The sequence below is a fragment of the Rana temporaria genome, chromosome 2 (genome assembly GCF_905171775.1).
Source record: "Rana temporaria chromosome 2, aRanTem1.1, whole genome shotgun sequence".
In the NCBI taxonomy this organism is placed as follows: domain Eukaryota; kingdom Metazoa; phylum Chordata; class Amphibia; order Anura; family Ranidae; genus Rana; species Rana temporaria.
In genome coordinates this window covers 212,896,618-212,920,849 of record NC_053490.1, presented here as the reverse complement: position 1 = coordinate 212,920,849, position 24,232 = coordinate 212,896,618, and the positions used below count along the sequence as shown (strand labels likewise).

General features: G+C 43.9%; 1 protein-coding gene across 2 annotated transcripts in view; it reads right to left on the bottom strand.

The window, feature by feature from the left end:
• CFAP97D2 (CFAP97 domain containing 2) overlaps positions 1–8,419 on the bottom strand; it is a 36,254-nt gene extending 27,835 nt beyond the window's left edge. The window contains exon 1 of one of the 2 annotated variants that reach the window (XM_040336375.1): positions 8,180–8,419. In XM_040336375.1, coding sequence (XP_040192309.1) covers positions 8,180–8,383 — 204 coding nt within the window. In that variant the 5' untranslated portion in view covers positions 8,384–8,419. The remainder of the gene's footprint in view (positions 1–8,179) is intronic. The other variant, XM_040336374.1, reaches the window with a different exon arrangement.
• Positions 8,420–24,232: the final 15,813 nt, after the last annotated feature.

Here is a 24,232-nt window from a genome sequence, read left to right as displayed (position 1 = left end):
ACAGATTCTCAATTGGATTTAGGTCTGGACTTTGACTAGACCAGTCTCAGGCCTCGTACACACGACCGTTTCCCTCAACAGAATCCATCAAGAAACTTGGTGGCAGAGCTTTTTTGCCGAGGAAAACGGTCGTGTGTACGTTTTTCATCGAGAAAACTGTCGAGGAACTTGACGAGAAAAAAAGAGAACAAGTTCTCTTTTTCCTCGACGTGAGTCTTAATTTCCTCGTCGTGTTGGTTTTTGACGAGAAACACGTTTGTGTATGCTTAGAAACCCGCGCATGCTCAGAATAAAGTATGAGACGGGAGCAAACCTTCGGTAAAAGTAGCATTTGTAATGGAGATAACACATTTGTCACGCTGTAACAGACTGAAAAGTGCAAATCGTCTCTTACCAAAGTTTTACTTAACATGCAGTAACATGAGATTACCAAAAGCAGCCCCAAGGGTTGTGCCAGTGGAATCGAACTTCCCCTGCCGTCGTATGTGTTGTACGTCACCGCGTTTGAGTACACCTAACCAGCGGACAGAAATCTCCCGCATGCGTCGAATGCATTCGACGCATGCGTGGAAGTATTTTAGTGGTTTGGTGACGTGGCAGCGTCAACGTCACCGCCACGTCACCGCGCTGTCTCTCCGCTGGGATTTCGGTTTGATGGTGTGTACAACCATCAGACCGAAATCTCCGAGCGGACATGTCCGATGAAAACGGTCCGCGGACCGTTTTCATCGGACATGTTTGCCCGTGTGTACGAGGCCTGACAGGTTTTCTTCTAAGATTGCCTTGTATTTGACTCCATCCATCTTCCCATCAACTCTGACCAGCTTCCCTGTCCCTGCTGAAGAAAAGCATCCCCACAACATGATGCTGCCACCACCATGTTTCAAAGTGGGAATGGTGTGTTCAGGGTGATGTGCAGTGTTGGTTTTCTGCCACACATAGCGTTTTGCTTTTAGGCCAAAAAGTAAAATTTTGGTCTCATCTGACCAGAGCACCTTCTTCCACATGTTTGCTTTGTCCCCCCCACAGCTTCTCCCAATCCCCAAACGGGACTTCTTAGGATTTTCTTTCAACAATGGCTTTCTTCTTGCCACTCTTCCATAAAGGCCAGATTTGTGGAGTGCACATCTGAGGCCCCGTACACACGACCAAGTTTCTCGACAGAATTCAGCCAGAAACTCGATCGGAGCTGAATTCTGACGAGAAACCCGGCCGTGTGTACACTTTCGGCCGAGGAAGCTGACGAGTTCCTCGTCGAGCCAAATAGAGAACATGTTCTCTATTTCCTCGTTGTTCAATGAGGAAAGTTGGCTCGCCGAGATCCTCGGCGGCTTCACACAGAACTCGACGAGCAAAACGATGAGTTTTGCCCGTCGAGTTCCTCGGACGTGTGTACGGGGCCTGATAGTTGTCCTGTGGACAGATTCTCCCACCTGAATTGTGGATCTCTGCAGCTCCTCCAGAGTTACCATGGACCCTTGGCTGCAGGGCTCAAGTCCTGCGGGAACGCGTGGGAACGGAGTTCCTGCACTTTTTTCACAGCAGGAACGCAGTTCCCTTTGCAGCACTAGAGCAGCCAAGAGAAGCCGAGCCACTCGAGCCAATCCTTCACTAAGCGGCGATGCCCAGCTCGAGTCACTGTCAAGGGCAGACGAACCTTAGTAATCCTTTATTTTACTGGCCGCTTCCTGTATATGGATTCATCGGGTAGTGTGCGGGTATTCCGTCACTTCCTCGATGCCGCAATGTCTCCTGGGAGCTTTTGTCATTGTTCCCAGGAGATATTGCGTAACATTCTTTCTAAATCCCACGATAACTCGCGGCAGACCTCCGCAATGTCTCCTGGGAACAATGACAAAAGCTCCCAGGAGACATTGCAGCATTGAGGAAGTGACGGAATACCCGCACACTACCTGATGAATCCTTATACAGGAAGCGGCCCGTAACATAAAGGATAACTAAGGTACAGTGGATCGAAAAAAACATGTGGTTTAGTAATTATGCATATGAGCGTATCTTTTTTTTTTTGGTGGGGGAGTGGATCTTGGGTGGGAGTTCCCACACTTTTTTCCCCAGGACTTGACCCCTGCTTGGCTGCTTCTCTGATTAATGCTCTCCTTGCCCATCCTGTCAGTTTAGGTGGACGGCCATGTCTTGGTAGGTTTGCAGTTGTGCCATACTCTTTCCATTTTCGTATGATGGATTGAACAGTGCTCCCTGAGAGGTTCAAAGCTTGGGATATTTTTTCTATAACCTAACCCTGCTTTAAACTTCCCCACAACTTTATCTCTGACCTGTCTGGTGCGTCTAGTGTCTTAATGATGCTGTTTGTTCACTGAGGTTCTCTAACAAACCTCTGAGGGCTTCACAGAACAGCTGTATTTATACTGAAATTAAATTACACACAGTTGGACTCTATTTACTAACTAGGTGACTTCTGAAGGCAATTTGTTCCACTAGATTTTAGTTAGGGGTACCGGAGTAAAAGGGGCTGAATACAAATGCACGCCACACTTTTCACATATTTTTTTGTAAAAAAAAAAATTAAACCCATTTATCATTTTCCTTCCACTTCACAATTATGTGCCACTTTGTGTTGGTCTATCACAAAACATCCCAATAAAATACATTTACATTTTTGGTTGTAACATGACAAAATGTGGAACATTTCAAGGGGGTATGAATACTTTTTCAAGGCACTGTATATTTGTGAGCAACTATTTTAAAAGATGAAGCACACAAAGGGCAAATTTAGAACCCAAATTCTTGATGAACACTTTGAGAATTCATTGAGAATTGCTACTTCATCCATCCAACCAGATATTGATGCGTTCGTTTGTCAAAAACATTATGTTACCCTCTTTTACTTTTTATAATGTAGAGGTACTTTATCTATATCAGTGATCATTAACTTCTGATTTGCCGGACATTTTCTACTCATCAGCCATCCTTCTTGTTAGTGTATTGTATGTGTGACCCAAGACAATTGCTCTTCTTCCAATGTGGCCCAGGAAGGACTACAGGTTGGACACCCCTGACTGGATAGAATAGGCTTAGAATGGGGGTTGGATTAGATTTAAGTTAGGTTAGGTTTAGTTAGGTTTTTACTTCAAAGTAATCAAGCCTCTGATCACTTTGCTGCACCTCACCACAGTTCACATTTCACTAACCCCAGCTCATGTCTTAGCGATCTCTTCATTGGTACTTTTACAAAAGGAAAAAAGAAATGGTAATTGTAGGCTTTGTGTAGCATAACAGAGTGGTACCCTGACTACTCTTTTGTTTGGCTATAATTGTATGTTATTTAGTGCAGCTCAACTGGAAACTTGCTTACATGTACATTGACTTGTAAATATGTTTATAGCTGCTGGGCTACTAAGCAACAAAGTAACAAGGGGCATATAAAGAACTTTGCTAAGTGAACAGTCGCTACTCCTTTAGTAAATCAATCCCGTGTGAGTAAGGCTGCATTCACACCTCGGTGTACAAAATCGCAGCGTTTTGTCCTGCGAATTGTGGTGACAAATAGCGGCGTTTTGTACCGCGATTTGCGGCGACAAAACGCCTTGATTGTGAATGCAGCCTTCACCCCCTCTATGGAGATGGTTCACATCTCCTATGCCGAACGCCGAAAGCCGCCTGAAAAAAAGGTCCAGGACTTTTTTTCAGGCGGCAGGCGCACGGCGTTCGGCGTGGAGATGTGAACCATCTCCATAGAGGTGCATGTTAAATCATCCCTCTGGCGTCTCGGGGCTGCAGCGGCGTCGCACTACAGGCGTATATACGCCTAGGTGTGAACGGGGGCTAAGGCTGCATACACACCCCGGCGTACAAAATCGCGGCGTTTTGTCCCGCGAATTGCGGCGACAAATAGCGGCGTTTTGTACCGCGATTTGTGGCGACAAAACGCCTTGATTGTGAATGCAGCATTCACCCCCTCTATGGAGATGGTTTACATCTCCTATGCCGAATGCCGAAAGCCGCCTGAAAAAAAGGTCCGGGACTTTTTTTCAGGCGGCAGGCGTACGGCGTTCGGCGTGGAGATGTGAACCATCTCCATAGAGGTGCATGTTAAATCATCCCTCTGGCGTCTCGGGGCTGCAGCGGTGTCGCACTACAGGCGTATATACACCTAGGTGTGAACGGGGGCTAAATGCTACTGATTTTCCAGCAGCAGTATCCGAGAAAAAAAGTTTCTGCATAGTTTCAAAGTCTTCAAAATGCTATTAATTGCGCTACTGGATTCAAAATGCCGGGTTCAGATCAGTACTGCCGCACTTTTTTGATGTGTTTTTCATGCATCTTTATGCTTCATGCAATATCTGCTGGAGGAAAACACTGGATGTTACGCACAAATCCACACCAAAAACTCATATATATATTTTTTACGCTCACATTGATGTCTATGGGGCCAAAACACACACTATATAGTACAAAATGAAGCACACGCACCTTTTCAAAAATTGCACTGCACGCATTAATGTGAATGGGCACCATAGAGAATAATGAAATTTAAATCAATCTTCATGCAATGCAATGCAAAGGCAGATGTCTGACACTTAACACTAGTGTGAATGGCAGCTTAAGGATCCCTGTACAAATAGTACTGAAGTTGCATTCTCCTTACAAAAAATGCTGGTTGCCTGACTATTTTTGGTTTCATTAGTTTCATTTATTGTGTAAAGATTCTCAACTCTTTTAGTAAATCCATCTAAAAGAGAAGAGTAATGTACACCATAGCTACTACAGGCATACCCCACTTTTAAGCACACAATGGGTTTTATTTACTAAAGCTGGAAAGTGCAAAATCAGGCTCACTTCTGCATAGAAGCCAATGCCTGTGAGCCTGATTTTGCACTTTTCAGCTTTAGTAAATAAACCCTATTGTGTACTTAAAAGCGGGGTATGCCTGTACTAGTATACCCCCCAATTGTCTTTGATTTGGAGGGACTGCCCTATATTGGAACCAAATTCCTCTATAATCTCACTACTCCTAAAATGTCCCTTTTCTTGGTCTGAGGTATATCCCTCTACAAAAAAATAAATATACTACAGGGGTGTATTTATAAAAAATAATTGCAGAGCTATTCATCCTGTGAAACTGCATGCACAGGGACAAAATCAAATGTTACTAAGTTATTTTTTCTCCAAGCTGAATATTATTCATTTGCAAAGAATAGAGTGAATAAGGCCCCTTTCACACCTGCGGACCGTATGTCCGCTTTTTCTTCCATCCGTGTGCGGATGAAAAAGGGAAATACATTGGTCCCTATGAGAGAGATCACGGGTGTCAGTGGATGGACATCCGCTGACACCCGATCTCTCCCGCTTCTGCATTCCTCCAATTCTGCAGATGGAGGAAAACCCTATTTTTCCTTCCGTCTGCGGATCAGATTGGGTGAACACAGACGGTCCGTGTTCATCCGATCCCCCCATAGGGGAGAGCGGAGAAAAGACAGGGTGGTCCCTGCACAGTGTGCGGGGACCGCCCTGTCGTCCGCCGGCTCAGCGGGGATCAACGGAGCAATTTTTGGAACGGCTGTCGGTTGCTGCCACTGCAATCTCCACTAAGGGAAACCTTCATGGCTGGTTCCCTACTTTCTAATTGGCCAGAAGGAGGGGGGCCGAACTTCCGAGGGGCGGTGCTGCGGCACTGTCTCCCGGAAGTGCCCAAAACGACTACCTCAACATATGTCCAAATAGCAGATAAATTGCTCCCCTATGAATAATAATAATAAATATTGGGAACATCCGATCTTGGTCATCATTTAAATTTTATGAAATGCAAACTGTAGACCTATAAAAAGTTTGTTAACCACTTCCTTACTGGGCACTTAAACCCCCTTCCTGCCCAGAGGACTTTTTGCGAAACTGCACTGCGTCGCTTTAACCGACAATTGCGCGGTCGTGCGACGTGGCTCCCAAACAAAATTGACGTCCTTTTTTTCCCACAAATAGAGCTTTCTTTTGGTGGTATTTGATCACCTTTGCGGTTTTTATTTTTTGCGCTATAAACAAAAATAGAGCGACAATTTTGAAAAAAAAATAAAAATGTTTTACTTGTTGCTGTAATAAATGGCTCAATTTTTAAAAAAAAAAACATTTTTTATCCTCAGTCTAGGCCGATACGTATTCTACATATTTTTAGTAAAAAAAAAAAAAAAATCGCAATAAGCGACTTGTTTGCGCAAAAGTTATAGCGCCTACAAAATAAGGGACAGAATTATTATTTTTTTATTATTATTTTTTTTACTAGTAATGGCGGCGATCTGCGATTTTTATTGCGACTGCGATGTTATGGCGGACACATCGGACACTTTTTTGACACATTTTTGGCGCCATTCATATTTATACTGCAATCAGTGCTATAAATATGCACTAATTACTGTATAAATGTGACTGGCAGGGAAGGGGTTAACACTAGGGGGTGAGGAAGGGGTTAAATGTGTACCCTAATTAGTGTTCTAACTGTGGGGGAAGGGGGGTGACTGGGGGGGTGACCGATCTGTGTCTCTATGTACAAGAGACACAGATCCGTCTCCTCTCTCCCCTGACAGCACCGCTGTCTGCGAGAGCCGCGAATGAGAGATGATCTCATATGTAAACATATGAGATCATCTCTCATTGGCCGCACAGATCGCCTAAGAAACGGCCGCTCCGATTGGCCGTTCACGGCGATCTGTGATTGGCTGTGTCCAAGGGACACGGCCAGCACAGCAGTTCCCCGCTGCGCGCTCGGGAGCGCGTGCGGGGAACGAGCAAAGGGGCTGCCGTCAATTGACGGCGGCTCAGAGATTTAGAACCACCCCGCGGCCGTCAATAGTCGTACGGCCGTCGGGAAGTGGTTAAATCACTGTATTAGTAATGGATATTGTAAGCCAGATAATAGACAAAATGTCCTTGGGAATTTAAAGAAATCTGCTAAATTAAAGTTGTCATTGATGACCTATCCTTTTAAAACTCGAGTTCCCTGGCTGTCAGCTAATATTATTATTATACACGATTTATATAGCGCCAACAGTTTACACAGTGCTTTACAATGTATAGGGGGACAACACAATTACAGTACAGTTCAATACAAAAGGTACAAGAGGGCTCTGCTCGTAGAGCTTACATTCTAAAGGGAGGGGTGGTAACAGCATAATGGCTTCATTACTTTCTAGGTCAGTGTCTGACTCTAAAGCCTCGTACACACGACGGGCGAAACACATCATTTTGCTCGTCGAGTTCCTTGTTAGGCTGTCGAGGATCTCGGCGAGCCAAATTACCCCATTCCCCTCGAGGAAAAAGAAGACATGCTTTCTTTTTGGCTCAACGAGATCCTCAACAGTTTCCTCGTCGAAAAGTGTACACACGACCGGTTTCCTCGGCAAAAAAAAAAACAGCAAGTTTCTTGCTGGTTTTTGCCGAGAAACTCGGTCGTGTGTACGAGGCTTAATACATCTTGATCTGCATCTTGTTGCAAGTCTGTATCTCAATGTAATCTCAAGGTCAAAGACAGCCAGGGAACTTCATTTTTTCCTTCCTTGTTCAGCTGTTTTTTTAAATAAACATTTGCAGGATTTTAAAACATTCCTTTTTCCAAAATGTAAAAATGAACAGAGATGATCAACGTGGGACCCAGAAGACTGTTGGACAAAGTGGTAGCAATGGCAGATGGAGCAGACTGGAACCTCCTACACCAGGATTTCAGGTCTTAAAGGTAACAAAGGTGAAGCAGGACCAAAATCGATTTCATCCAAGGGCAGCTTGAAGGGTGAAAAAGGAGATTACGGCAATGCAAGCAATGTCTATATGAGGCCAGAAATGTGGTGGAGCGGGTAAGTATAGTGCCACTTTAAATGGTGAACTGCTCCAAGCCAATAAGCTCTGATCTTTTTCATTTTTTTTCCCGCACAGCTTGGAAAATTAAAATGTAAAATTCTGCACTCTGGTTGAGACACACGGTCGATTTACTAAAACTGGAGAGTGCAAAAAATCTGGTGCAGCTGTACATAGAAACCAATCAGCTTCCTATTTTTGTCAAAACTTAATTGACCAGCCTGAAGTAAGAAGCTGATTGGCTACCATGCACAGCTGCACCAGACTTTGCACTTTCCAGTTTTAGTAAATCAACCCCAAAGTTTGAACCTTTATCATAACGAACTACAATACCATTGTTTTTTTATCAATGCCGTACCTTTCTCTTATGCTCATCATAGTAGGTTTTGTCCCATTTCTGCTGCAGATATTTGTTACCACATGGTAGTATTGGTTGAAATGCTCTGTGCATCTTCAGAGTGACTGTCCTAACAGCCTGAGAGCCTTGTAATGAATTAGGCAGAGTGGATATGAGCCTTGGGAGAGAAGCCGTGGAGACCGTAGTGTGTTTGAGGCCAGTCATGTGGTAGTTGCCATGGCATTGGTGTTAAGCAGAAAAGAGAATAGCTGTGGCTAACCTTTTAAACACTGTGGAGGTAGATCAGCATACAAACAGTCATAAAGTAAACCTGCTAATCCGCTGAGTGACTATATAATAACACACTGCAACAAGATTAATCTCATACTCAGAATGTGACAGGTAAAGGAACTGCAATCTGAAAAGAGCAACAGGCAGCTTCTAATGACAGACATGGAGCTATGCACCAAATACAACAAGATACAGAGGAAGTAGAAGCAATGTCAATGGTGCATTCATTTATTAGTAGCATTGGATTACCCTGCTAAAATATGGCAAGGGTTCAGAATTTCCCACTAGAAACTGAAGATTATTCTTTAAAAATACAGACAAACCAAAAATAAGAAAGGCAAGTGATTTTTTTTTTTTCTTGGAAAATTAGTAACAGATTACACCTAAATAATTTCATTATCATAATTAAAACGAATCAGCTCATTTGTTGGGAAGTAACATCATTTTTTATTTTTTTTTATAAAATCTTTATTTTTATTTTCCCGTTCACACATATAATTGCTATAAGAGCAAGTCTTGCTAAGGAAGTGTGAATAAAGATATATTATAGACAGGACAAGGGCAAAGGCAACCAACATATAGAGTGCCCAAAGGCACTGTCTCCTTGAAAAAATACATTTTAACAAACACAAGTCTGATCTGTCTTTTTTGAAATGTTCATTACTACATGCAGGGTCCACTCAAAGAACCTGTATCCAGTACCCTGAGGCCTCGTACACACGGCCGAGAAACTCGACGGGCAAAACACATCGTCTTGCTCGTCGAGTTCCTTGTGAAGGCGCCGAGGACCTCGGCGAGCCAAATTTTCCCATTGCCGTCGGGGAAAAAAAAGACATGCCTTCTTTTTGGCCCGACGAGATCCTCGGCGGTTTCCTCATTGAAAAGTGTACACACGACCGGTTTCCTCGGCAAAAAAAAAAAACCCAGCAAGCTTCTTGCTGGTTTTTGCCGAGAACCTCGGTCGCGTGTACGAGGTCTAATAGACTCATCCAGCGCCCAGGGCAAGGATGCAGTAGAACCGAACGTCCCCCACCCCCCAGCACTGCTAACAAATTGCTTGAAATGGGTATACTGCCCTGCGACTGTTCTTTGCCTCCTTGCTCCAGCTGCCCATGGGTGGCGTAAGTGTGCACTAGTGTACAAGGGATATAGAGTGGATGTGTTGATGCATCGTGTGAAAGCAATAACGGTCAGAACAAACATGAACCTGTGGCTTGCTGGTTTCCAGCCACTGAGCTGGAGTATGCGTGCGATGAGGGGAGTGTGGCTTGCCATGTGGCAAGCCCCTCTTTTTCATGACAGTGTTGCACCCAGGGCGGCTGAATCTCTTGCCCACCGGTTGTCCCCGCCCTACTTGTACCCATAGTATGAAGTCAATTCTGTATATTTTTATGAAGAGTGGAGGGCTATCCAAGGGGCTCCATGCCCACAGAACTTATCATATGTATCTATAAGGCTGTCCATTCCTTGGACTCCCTTGTTTCACCTACTAGCCATTCTATTACTCCTGAATGCTCTATGTGATTTCCACAAAAGGGCAATTATACATTTTCCTGCATTAAGTATTGAGGCATCAAAGATTTTTTATTCAATTCTTTGGAACAAGGTGTGTCATAGAATAGAAGGGCCACATGTTCATTTGGCAGTTGTACCTGTAAAACCTTTAGTGTAACAATGTTGTACTTCTCTCACCTTTTGTCCTAAAGGGTCATATAACCAGACAATCACAACCCATGTAGGAAAGTACCTTGTGACCACAACCTTATCAGCAAGCTGAAGCGGAACTGGGTAGCAAGTTTCCTGGCACTCTACACCACTGCAGCAAAAACCTGTATACATCTCTTGATGTTTATAGCGGCCTAAATATTTTGTAGAGAAGTCTAAAGATTGTTTTATTTTGAGGTTTAGAGGAAGTTATACCTAACTCTCTTTCCTACTCATTCACAAAATAGGGAGTTCCCCCGATATCCTTTTCCAGCAGCATTTTATAATAGGTGGGGAGGAGTTGGCTATTTGGTAAGCTATCCCAGGCATGCAGATTCAAAAAAACTTAATTGTTCAGTTGAGTAAAGAAAAAATGGGCCTAAGATGAGCGTACCTCCGATTATCTGATAGAAGATTATCTTAGGCCCCGTACACACGTCCGAGGAACTCGACGGGCAAAACTCATCGTTTTGCTCGTCGAGCTCTGTGTGAAGCCGCCGAGGATCTCGGCGAGCCAACTTTCCTCATTGAACAACGAGGAAATAGAGAACATGTTCTCTATTTGGCTCGACAAGGAACTCGTCGGCTTCCTCGGCCGAAAGTGTACACACGGCCGGGTTTCTCGGCAGAATTCAGCTCCGATCGAGTTTCTGGCTGAATTCTGCCGAGAAACTCGGTCGTGTGTACGGGGCCTAATAGTTTTATCAATAGCTTAGATCAGAGCTGCCAACATTTGTTTCAGAGGACTACATACACAGCAATACATTCATTCATCAATTACAGCTTTTCATTAATAAGTTGGAAATGCTTTAAGCAATGGGTGGATTCTTTATTCTGGGCCTTAGTTGAGATTTCTACAAACATAACAGAATTCCATCAGGTGGTGAGTCTATGCCTCTATACCCTCCCTGACTTTGGCTGACATCCACTGGTTGAGAAAGGGCCATGTTGCCTGATGACAATTATTTTTCTTCAAGATTACCTCAGCTTCCTTCCTTTATAGGGTTAACCTTTTTTGTTCACGCAATGTAAACATCTTCAGTAGCCACTCTTCAAGGACGCTTCATGTGCATGCACTGGTGCTTGAATGCCCATGGGAATTTATACAGAGGGTACAGTCTAGCCTACAAAGGCAAGCTAAAACTAGATAGTGGCCAGCAGTCTGGAGACTGGACGGGATAGTAATTCTTATCTAAAATCGTGCCAGCTGGGGACTGAATGTACTGCATAGCCAAAGGTTGTTGCAAAGGCTAAATAGCACTAAGTGTAAGCACCAGAGAGTGGATCAATCAAAAATCTAAGTACAAGAGATATCTGAACAAACAAGGCCAGCAACAATGGCTAATCTGAGAAGAGGCATACTGACAAGCTTACAAACATTATGGCAGGCAACTTAAAAGTGGATTCTTGTTCAGCTACACCTCTTTAGGTGCACAGCATGTCTGTAAGTATAAGGCCCCATGCATACGAGACGCAGATGCAAACTCATCTAAACACACGTTTTCAAACGCAAAAAACGGCGTTTAAAACGCCCGTTTTGCCACAAATTTCGCGGCGTTTTAACGCATTTGCGTTTATAAGCGTTTAGTTAAGAAACATCATAAGACCCCCCTAAGCTCAAAAAACAGTATTATTTAACCATTTCAGCCATTTTGTGAGACCAGAGTGAGTAGCAGCTGAGAGAGCAGCAGTGTACTTGTATGTAGCGTGTCACTTGCCACGTCACCTGCCACAAGTTGCAGATTGTCCACTTGCCATGTCACCTGGCCATGTCACCTGCCACGTCACCTGTTCACATCACCTGGCACGTCACCTGGCCACAAGTTGTGGATTGTCCACTGGCCACGTCACCTGGCCACATCACCTGCCACAAGTTGTGGATTGTTCACTTGCCACATCACCTGGCCACGTTACTTGCCACGTCACCTGCCACAAGTTGTGGATTGTCCACTTGCCACGTCACCAGGCCAGGTCACCTGGCCGCATCACCTGCCACAAGTTGTGGATTGTCCACTTGCCACATGACCTGGCCATGTCACCTGGCCATGTCACCTGCCACAAGTTGTGGATTGTCCACTGGCCACGTGACCTGGCCACGTCACCTGCCATATCACCTGGCCATGTCACCTGGCCACAAGTTGTGGATTGTCCACTGGCCACGTTACCTGGCCACGTCACCTGCCACAAGTTGTTGATTGTCCACAATGTAATGCAAGCAATTACAGTTTTTTTATGTTTTTTTTAATGGTTTAAACGCAAAAACGTTTGCGTCTGAACCCATTTTTTTGCTTCTGAAAAAACGAGCATAAACGCAACTGCCGAAAAACGCAGAAAAACGTGATTGTGTGCATGGACACATAGGATAACATTGAATGTGTTCAGGGGCAGTTGAAAAAGCTGTCCAAATGCCTCTGAACTCGAGTTTACCAGCGTCTCGTGTGTATGGGGCCTTAGAGTAATGTTCACCTATATTTGATGTGCATCTGAAATTCACATCAAACATAGGTCAGTGGATTTCCATTTACCTCAATGGTACAGTATGGACAACAGAGGGTTCTTGACCTACTTTGCATTGTGTTTCTTTGAATACAGCATGTCTCATTGGAGATGTATTTGGATTGCAGTCAAAGCAGGTCAAATGCAGCCCTTTGTCAGAGCTGTGCTGCATTCAATAGCCATGTCTGTAGACATAAACCCCACCAAGGGAATCCTTTATACAGATATGTGTGTGATCCACCAGAGATAGCCAGTGGGCAACACGGCCCATGATAAGTTCAATGAAACATACCAGTGGGACTGACTTCCAAGCTTTAGTTTCAACCACTACCCCGACAGCTAACCATAATACCCTATTGGTTGAACTAGATAGATTTGTGTATTTTTTTAAAGTCTTTTTTTACCCTGACTAGTTATGTAACTAATATACGCAACCACTGATTGTGTAGTTGATAAGGACAGTGAGATCTAAGATCTGTAGGTTACCTTTGGACAGCACAATACCTTTGTTTCCAATTTCAGAAAGGGACAAGCACAAGTTCAATAAACTGCTATTGTCCACACTGCATTCTGGGCATACATCCCTGAATGCATACGGCCTTAAAGCCGAGTACCACTTGGTACAGCAGTCCAGCCGCTGTCAATTTAAGCCTGTCATAGATTTTGACAGGCTTCTGACAGTGGGGATAGATACTGCACCTGTGCCTCCCAGGCACCTGAAAATACCTAGATTCAACATGCATGTGTGCATGAGGCCTTACTCCCAATATCCCTACTGTGAAGACATAAAAAAATTATTGAAAATGTCATTATGCTCAAAGACAAAATTGCGAGTGTCTTACAGGATAAACGGGAGTTATTTGGAACCCCTGGCTTACTTATTTGCAGGTGCCAGACAACTAGAGGTGGACATGTGGGTGGGCAGTGTTGGATTCCTGGACAGCATGCCTTCTTCTTTCTTCTTCCTTCTTCACGGGAGTAAGACCTGACTCCCGTGTCACTGGATTTGATTGACAGCAGCGGGAGCCAATGGCGCCCGCTGCTATCAATTTATCCAATGAGGACCCAAGACAGCGTCTGGAGCTGCTGTGCACGTCCCCGTCACTGGAACGATCGGGTTCAGAAGGTTTTTCACCTTAATGCATAGAATGGATAGATGAAAAAAACCTTGAGGCTTTACAACCCCTTTAACTCGCCGGGTTTGGATGAAGAAAATGCTGACTATGACCCTAAGAACACCATCCCTACAGTCAAGCACAGAGGTGTAAACATTATGCTTTGAGGCTGTTTCTCTGCTAAAGGTGCAGGTTGACTTTTGCTGCATTGAGGGGCCAATGGACAGGGCCATGTATTGTACTCTTGGATGAGAACCTTCTTCCCTTAGCGAAAACTCAAGATAGGTCATCAATGGGTCTTTCAGAATGACAGAGACCCAAAACATACTGCCAAGGCAACAAAGGAGTAGCTCAAAAAGAAGCATATAAGGGTCATGGAGTCTCCAGACCTTAATCTGATAGAAAATTTGTTGAGGGAGCTAAAACTTTGAGGCCCCGTACACACGACCGAGTTTCTCGGCAGAATTCAGCCAGAAACTCGGTCGGAGCTGGATTCTGGCGAGAAACTCGGTCGTGTGTACACTTTTCAGCGAGGAAGCCGACGAGGAACTCGTCGGGCCGAAAAGAGAACATGTTCTCTATTTTCTCGTTAGTCAATGGGAAAAGTCGGCCCGCCGAGTTCCTCGGCGGCTTCCACACTGAACTCGACGAGGAACTTGATGTGTTTGGCACGTCGAGTTCCTCGGTCGTGTGTACGGGGCCTAAGTTGCCAAGCGATAGCCAAGAAACCTTAAAGGGGTTGTAAAGGTACAATTTTTGTTTCCTAAATAGCTTCCTTTACTTTAGTGCAGTCCTCCTTCACTTACCTCATCCTTCCATTTTGTTTTGTTTTGTTTAAAATGTCCTTATTTCTTCTGAGAGATCCTCACTTCCTGTTCTTCTGTCTGTAACTCCACACAGTAATGCAAGGCTTTCTCCCTGGTGTGGAGTGTCGTGCTCGCCCTCTCCCTTGACAGGCACGAGTACGTATCGATATTTTTTTGTACCCTTTTATATATTTGTAATGCTACTCTGTTTTCACTGAACTTTACAAAATAAAAACTGTTATTTGGAAAAAAATAAATAAATGAATAATAAAGATGCCATAAATCTATTCCCTACTTTGTAGACACTATGGGCCAGATTCAGAGAGACGGGCACATCTTTAGTTAGGCGTAGCGCACCTCATATGCGCTACGCCAACGTAACATTGAGAGGCAAGTACTGTATTCACAAAGCACTTGCTCCCATATGTGCGCCGGCGTAACGTAAATCACGTCGCAAATACTCCCTAAGATACGCCGGCTCCATTCATACGACGTGAACGTAACTTACGCCCAGCCCCATTCACCTACAACTAACGTAAACGACGTAAAAATCTACGCTTGTTCTGAGACGTCCATACTTTGCATTACCTGCGCCTCATATAGAAGGGGTAACTTTACGCCGGACGTACGCCTTACGTAAACGGCGTAGCTTAATGCGACGGGCGCAAGTACGTTCGTGAATCGGCGTATCTAGGTCATTTGCATATTCGACACGTAAATCTACGGAAGCGCCCCTTGCGGCCAGCGTAATTATGCACCCAAGATACGAAGGCGTAGGAGAGTTACGTCGGTCGTATCTTGGCCAAATTCAGGCATATCTGATTTCCAAAATATGCGGAAACATACGACGGCGCACATTTGGACTTCGCCATCGTAAGTCCTTTCTGAATCTGGCCCTATAACTTTTGTGCAAACCAATAAATATACGTTTATTGCAATTTTTTTAACCAAAAATATGTAGAAGAATACATATTGGCCTAAACTGATGAAGAAATTTGTTTATTTTTTATTTATTGTTTTGGAATATTTATTATAGAAAAAAGTAAAAAATATAGTTTTGTTTTTTTCAAAATTGTCGCAATTTTTTTGTTTAAAACGCAAGAAATTAAAACCGCAGAGGTGCTCAAATACCACCAAAAGAAAGCTCTATTTTTGGGGCAAAAGGGACATTTTGTTTGGCTACAACGTTGCATGACCGCGCAATTGTCAGTTAAACCGACGCAGTGCCGTATTGAAAAAATTGGCCTGGTCATTAAGGGGGCAAATTCTCAAAATTTCAAGTGAAGTCGCATGATTTCAAAGCTGCAAACACTTTAAGGTAAGAAATATTTTAAAAAATAAATATTTTTAGGTATGCTGTGCAAATGGAAACTCATAACAAACATATGTGGGGGATTCTCAAACTTGACTGAAAAATGGAAATACACTTTAAAACTTTGATTACAATGTTTCAGAGGAAAACTTTTCCAGGCACACTAAAACCTGGGACTGTCCTTGGAAATCAAGATCAAGTTGCATGGTTATCTGCACATACATGCAAGAGTGCAAGTGGTACAATACTTTCTTACTTAGACAGCAGGTGGCACTGTTAAGCTAGTGCTAAACAAATAGCTATTTCAACATCTAGAGGCCTTACTAGAAGTCATTCATCTTAATATTTGATCTTGCCACATTTCTTTTTTTTTTTTATAAACAGGGAAAAGGGGGTCCACGGGAACCTCTGCGGCATTACAGTCATCAGCAAGGTAAATAAGATACAACAAAACATCAAAAGGCATAACACAGAATTAAAGACGGGTCATTGTATACATTACAGAGCAGCATTATCCATCACAACAACGGGATCAGTATCCAACCATCTGCATAGGGATATAGCTATGCGCCTGACGGCGTCATCTTCACCTCTCCCTGTTTTCCCCTCTGTCTGCGCGTGGTTCTCAACACGCGCCTCTAAAATCTAACCAGCCGCCAAGGTCCCATGGTCCCGTCTCCCTTACTTTCCAGATTTATGTAGAAAATAGGAGTAGAAAGAGATAGGCGCAGTCAAAGATAGAGAGCGAGCACTCTCTTAGGCCTCATAAAGACGAGGGGTTATCCGCTGGAAACGGTCCGCCGGACCGTTTCCAGCGGACATTCCTCCTCCGGATTTTGATCCGATGGCTTGTACACACCATCAGATCAAAATCCGTGCGGAAAACATCCGCGGTCACGTGTCGCCGCGACGATAACGCGGCGACGTGCGCGACGCTGGAAGGTAAATACTTGAAAAAATTAAAAAAATAAATCTGCGCTATCAGGGTAACAAGCAGCTACATACAATCCAGTGAAACCAAGGAAAGAAATACAAACAAACTACAAAACAATGCAGCGCTGGAAATAAATAGTGAGAAGACCGTGATGTCTATAAAATTAGAAAATGGTGCCAAATATTATAGTGGAGGCACTATAGACCTTATTAAAAAAGTCAATATCTATGAATGTATAAGTCCACAAAAATATACGTGAAAATGAGAGTCCATATACATAAACGTGGAAAGAGTTGAAATCATCAATAGGAAATCGTAGTGACAAGACACCCACGGTGATTCTAATTGGAATGTGATGATAGTGATAACGCCCGCCACCAATGGGGAGGCTTACCGGATACGATGGACCCAAATGAGCTTATACCCAAAGAGTCAAATAGGCTTGTAAGCAGTACAGATGAGATGGTACAGGAACACACCAACGCAAACGGGCAACAAGCAGCAATAAAGTCTTCGCTTGGTATCAGGTGGAGGGGATAACCTCAGCTGGGAGATGGCTCATAAAGTTGGAAGAGCTTGCTCCGCTTGCCATGGGGGTGAAAACTAAACTTTAGAAAACTTCCATGAACAATCTGCTGGCTAGCCTTGCCTCTGAGTGAATGCATTCACTCAGAGGCAAGGCTAGCCATCACATTCCAATTAGAATCACCGTGGGTGTCTTGTCACTACGATTTCCTATTGATGATTTCAACTCTTTCCACGTTTATGTATATGGACTCTCATTTTCACGTATATTTTTGTGGACTTATACATTCATAGATATTGACTTTTTTAATAAGGTCTATAGTGCCTCCACTATAATATTTGGCACCATTTTCTAATTTTATAGACATCACGGTCTTCTCACTATTTATTTCCAAGGTAAATACTTCCACGCATGCGTTGAATCATTACGACGCATGCGAGGGAGGGGAGCGGACGGACTGATCCGGTGAGTCTGTACAGACGACCGGATCAGTCCACTGGACTGGATTCCAGCGGATAGATTTCTTAGCATGCTAAGAAATTTTTATCCGCTGGGAATCCGTCGGCTGGATTTTTATCCGCCTGAAAATGTCCGCTCAGACGTACACACGACCGGATCTATCTGCTGGAACTGATCCGCGGATCAATCCCAGCGGATAGATCCGGTCGTCTGTACGGGGCCTTAGAGTGTACAGATAGAGAGAGAAAGGAGGAGAAGAGGATTAAAGGTGAACGGGGGTGGGGGGCTAGGTATTGTGGAGGGGGGGGGGGATCTTGCCACATTTCTGAAGGCCACTGACAGTACAAGTTTCAATATTGACTGAAGTTTAAAAAATAATGCACAGTTTGAAGAAAATTTAATTTTTTTATTTTTTGGGAATATTCATGCAAAATAGAAAATCTTGACCTAAATAATATTATTAATATTGATTGATGTTTTTAAAAACTTGTCTCTGTGCTTTTGGTAATTATATTAGTACATGGGGCTGCCACGGTTGTTCTGCGTCATACTTTGAGTTGGTACATCCTGGTAGTACTTTACGGTTCCTTCCTGCAAATCAGTAGATTTATTATTAACAATGTACTCCCTTTATAGCCAATATCATATCTAAACTTATAACCAAAGGCAAAACTTTTTTTTCGTTTTGAATAGAGTGGAGAGGGATTAGAACACCTGCTAGCAGGGCCATCTTAATAGCATCATGGGCCTCTGGGCAAAGTAATGCTCTGGGGCCCCTACAATGATGACAGAGCAGGTAAACAGACATCAAGTAGGTAGGAGGCAGAATGCCTCCCCTGTGTATCTATCACTCTCAGTACCATCATGGGGCCCCCAATTTTTGGACAGCATGGGCTCAAGGGCCAGCTGCTTTGGGAAAAGTGCAGGGGCCCCCCACGCAGCTGGGGCCCCTGGGCAGTGCCCAGGTGTGCCCTCTCATTAAGACAGCTCTGCCTGCTAGGTCTTTATTGCTTTTACTGTCCCCATTAGGGAAACCCTCTTTATTTGTCCTGTTTACTTTTATCTCTGAGAGTGAAAGTGAAGGAAAATCCCACATCTCAAGTGGTCATCAGAACAGGAATAGAGGGGAAATCTTCCAATGGGCACACTAGTTCTTGTGACCCTGGTGACTACCAAGGATTTTCCTCACTTTCAAGGGTTTTCTCTCACTTCCTGTTGTTGCTCAGTGACAGAAGTGAAGGAAAATCTCCCCAATGGGGCAGAGATGGAAGAAATGCCTGTCAGGGGTTATAACCATCCCTTAGGGATCTTTCACACGGGAGGCCCGTTCAGGTCCGCCTGCCAGTTTTTTAGGCGGACCTGAACGGGCGCTCCATGCTCCTCTATGGAGCCGCGGATGTCAGCGGTGACATGCCCGCTGACATCCGACCCGCTCCGATCCGCCAAAGTGTGACGGAGGAGAAACCTACTTTTCCATCCGTCTGGCGGATCGGGTGAACACGGACAGATGGTCCTTGTTCATCCGATCCCCCCCCATAGGGGAGAGCCCTGTCATCCGCCGGCTCAGCGGGGATCAACGGAGCGATCCCCGCTGAGCAAGCGGAGGTTCGCAGGGCAGATCATTACTGATCCGCCCCGTGTGAAAGGGGCCTTACTCCATCCATGAAAAAATAAAAAAACTGTTTTGCCTTCAGTTCTACTTTAAGACAATGATGGACCATCCCTGTGCAATGTGTGTCTGTACAAGTTCTTGTAGCCTCAATAGGGAGCAAATGTGGCAGGAAAAGAACAAGGATCATAACTGGAAAAAAACAGTTGTCACCCCATAAAAGAAAGTGCCTAAACAAGAACCTTCAAGACAGGATTACCAGGTGTTAAAGATATAGGAAAAGAAGAATAAGATTCCACCAAATGTTTTTTGATAATGATACATTTGCGGAAAGGGCTCATACCCTTTTTATATATAATATATATATATATATATATATATATATATATATATATATATATATATATATATATATATATATATATATATATATATATATATATATATATATAAAATCAGAAATAAATTCAAAAGGGCTTGTAGACCCTCCAATCCCACTTGTAATTGAAGAGTATAAAAGTATCACTCAAATTTTCCTTTTTCTTACAACAATGATATACTGTACAAAATTTTGAGTGACACTTTTCTGCTAATAAAATATATATTTTTTAATCACAAGTGTGGGAATGGAGATCTCTAGCAGCCTTTTTGAATTTATTCATGATATTATTATTTTGTTTTCATTTGTTTTTATTCAAAGTTTTTTTAAGAAACACAAATATACTTTACATTATATTTAAAAAAAAACATACACAAAAAAGGATCACATTTAAAATACAATCAACATTACATTTGCATAAATAACAACAACATTAACAACATGGGTTTATCCTATACCTCCTAATCTTTCATCTCTTTTTCCTTTTCCTTTCCCTTTATCTCATGTGGTTACCCCTCCCTTACTTTATCCTCTGACCCCCACCTTCCCCCCCCCCCCGGAGAGAGAGAGGAAGCGAGAGGGAGAAGGAGGGAGAAAAAAAAAACTAAGACTAAGCCCACCCCCCCTCCCCTACTATATTATTAAAGTGCTCCGTGTGCATTTACCCCATGTCTTATCTTTTAAATGTTCCCTGTGATTTCTAAGTGTTGCTATTTTAGGGGGACAGAGAAATATCCCTTTTTACCTCAAAATCTCTTCGTGAGAAGAGGAAGAAAAAAAAAAACACCCAAAAAGAAAAAAGGGGGGGGGGGCTAAGCCCACCCCCCCGCCCCTGCTATTTTATTAAAGTGCTCCGTGTGCATTTACCCCATGTCTTACCTTTTAAATGTTCCCTGTGATTTCTAAGTGTTGCTATTTTAGGGGGACAGAGAAATATCCATTTTAACCTCAAAATCTCTTCGTGAGAAGAGGAAGAGAAACAGCAAAGAAAAATATATATATATATATATAAAAATTCATCCCACCAAAGGAAGGGGAGGGGGGAGGGGACTAAGCCCTCCCCCCCCCCACCCCTACTATATTATTTAAAGTGTTTTGTGCACATTTTCCCATGTCTTTTCCTTTAATTGTTTCTATTTTAGGGGGGGCATAAAATATCCCCTTTTTGCCTCAAAATCTCTTTGTGAAGAAACCCCCCCCCCCAAACCCCCCCCTTCTCCTCCTCTCCTCTCCCTATATTATTATTTTAATGAAATCTTCATATTTCAACTGTTGAAGTAACATAGATATGTTAAAGCTTAGATGGAATTGTATTGATTGGTTTTAGATGTAGTTTATTAAACTAGCTTTACATTTGACTTATTCCCAACTTTAGAAATATGTAGGCCGGTAGATAGATGCAGTGTAAAGCGACGGCAAAAACACACAGTCAGGTTGCAAAGTAATGAACTTAAATCGAAGTACAGCAAGACAGTTCACAATAATCCGTTAGGAAAACAGCCCAACTGGGAAGACTCACAAATTTCAGTAGCATGTAGAGATGCACATTTCTGCTGAACTCACAGCTCTTGTTAGGAAAGGCAGAATGCAGCCTAGCCATCTCGTGCCCAAGCAGGAAAGGGTCAAGATAAGTTGCAAACTCTACACTTTCTCTTCCTCATCTGGAATCTTTCCCTGTCACTAATACTGTCCCTGACAGACAGGCTACCTGTCTGTACACTACACACTCACAAATGCGCCCCAAAACTTGGGGATCAGGGACTTCAAAAGACTCTGCGACCCAAGATGGCCACCAAGGGTCACCTGGATGCAGCGCAGCCAAATGGAACGCTGTCTCTAGTAACCAGGAAACCATAGAGAAACTGATTTTCCCCTGACTTCTCTCTAGGCTGTGATGCCGCTCTGGAGGAAGCAGACTGTACCTGCCTACATTTGCCCGCTCTTTAACAGATGCTGTCCTCAGCATCGCAACATGAAAACAACAATAATAGTGATAAAAGCACAATTAGAGTATGGTTAAGGCAGAACAATAAACAAACAATCTTAAACAACATAGTCAGAATATCTTGCAGGCAGGTTCCCATGGTTAGACTGCAAAATATGTCAGCTCTCTTGATTCTCTGCAAAATCACTTGGCAAGGGTCCATCTGCAGGTAGTGACTCTGGGGCCTCAGGTGGTAAGGGACCAGACATGTCTTCTGCTTTCTCCTTACTTGGGCCCAGGGTCAGACAAGTGAGTACAGTACAGTTAGTGGTACTGGATTGGGTGGGTGGGCCTCCCAACACCAGAGCCAACCATCTTAGAGCTGGGAGAGGCCAGAGACTCAAGCATGAGGGCAGCAGAAACCAGTCAGTGGGAGCTTTGTGTACTGGGGAAAGGCATCAATCACTTCCTGGTCATCAGCAGGCTTCTTGGAGCAGTCACCACCCAGCACACCAGGTCTCAGCCTATTCTGGTTTAGTCGCTTCTTTACGAGGTTGGGCTCCTCCAAGACCAGATCATAGACAGGAGTAGGTGGAAAAGGCTGCCATACCACCCGGTACAGGGTGCACTCCCACTTGGGCTATAGTGTACTTCCTCTGATGTGCTTGGTATTCTTAGCCAATACCCAGTCCAGATGTTCTACGCGTTCTTCAAAGTTTTCGCAGAATATGATGAAATCATCTAGATAAACTAACACAGTCTTGAAATTGAAGTCCCCAAAGCATCTTTCCATTAGGCGCCGGAAGGTGCTGGGGGCGTTACTGAGGCTGAAGGGCATGCGGTTAAACTCAAACAGTCCCAGGGGTGTGATGAAGGTGGTCTTTTCTCTGTCCTAGTCTTGCATCAAGACTTGCCAGTAACCACTGGCCAAATCCAAGGTGAAGAAGAACTTTGCTGGTCCAAGGGCTATTTGGGATTCCTCAACCCGAGGAAGTGGGTAGGCATCCTGGTGGGTGCATACATTAAGTTTACAGTAGTTTACACAGAACCATAGGCTACCATCCTCCTTTTGCACTAAGATGACAGGAGCGGCCCATGGACTGCATCTTTCCCTGCTTTGCGGCTTTGTAGCATGCTGCAGAGTAACTATGTGACCTCTTGGCACAATGCTGGAGAAATGTGATGGTACTGCAATCAGATGTGATGTGTGTCCCCCGTGTTTATGTGCTGGTCGATGCCTTCAGTGAACCCATAATACTCTGAACTGGTGGCAAACCCCAGCAGGTGTTTTACCAGCAGCTGATGAAGCAGTCTGTGTTGAGGTAGGGAGAGGTCTTTGAAGGGGATGTCCAGTTGCTCCAGTAGTGACCTGTATTGGGTCTCATCCCAGGATGCCAAAGCCCTGCGTAGAGATCAGCCAAGGGGCCATACCTAAGCAGCAAGATTAGTGTTGTTCCCAGGTTGACGAGCACTAAGATCCTTCCCCGATGGACCTTCAATAGGGTACAGCCCACCAGCCACACCCCTGGTGTCAGGGGGCCTTGCGGGGCTCTACCGCAACAGTGGCCCCCTGTAACTTCTGGTGGGCTCCAACAGGGAGTGATCACCTTTTGTAGAGATGCCAAGAGTAATTTTTGCTTGAAGGGTGTACAAACTACTTCTACTTGCCCTGGTTGTTTCTTGATTGCCCTGTGCTGGGCCTTGTAGGTCTGGGGCACTCTGAGCCACACAGCCCGCAGGCTGCAGCTATGGGCCTGCTGGCCCGAATGTTCATATTTGGCCAACAGGTAGGGCAAGTCCAGGTCTTTCAAAACATCCATGCCCAGCACAACAAGCACTGCTAGGTTGACTGGACCACGGATCACCACCACCCCTACTTGCTCCATCAACTGGTCTTCAATTTGAATCTTTACCCAGGTGATGCTTTCGACCAGGATAGATAGATTATTGGGCGCTCTGAGGGATAGCCAGTAGGGGTCGAGTTGTTCCTGTGTTCCAAATCTCTGCACATAGAAGTCATATTCCACGACAGTGACCACGGTCAACCATTCATGGGAGTTCTTGCCCGTTGACTAGGGTGAATACCACTGGGCTTGGTGCGGCCACTAGACATGTGCACAGCAAAAAAATTTGTTTATTTCTGTTTCGTTTCTGTTCGTTTATCGTGATTCGTAACAAGTCGTAATATCGTAAGACGTTAGTTATCGTATTCATACTCTTTAGTATTTTCGTAACACTCTTTTTTCCGTTTCTGTTTTTTTCTGTTCGTTTATTTTTCGTTGAATCGAGATTCGTATTTTCGTTATATTTTGTATTCTGCCGCATTCGTATTTTTAAAATGATTTTATTAGTTCCTTAGTTTTTACATTAGTTTAATTTTCGTTGTTTTGCTATTCATATTTACATTATATTTTCCATCATGCCGCATTCGTATTTTTGTAAGAAATATATTTTCGTTGCTTTATGATCATTCGTATTTTCGTGTCTACTTTCCTTTGATTGTAAAAACGTACTTTTGT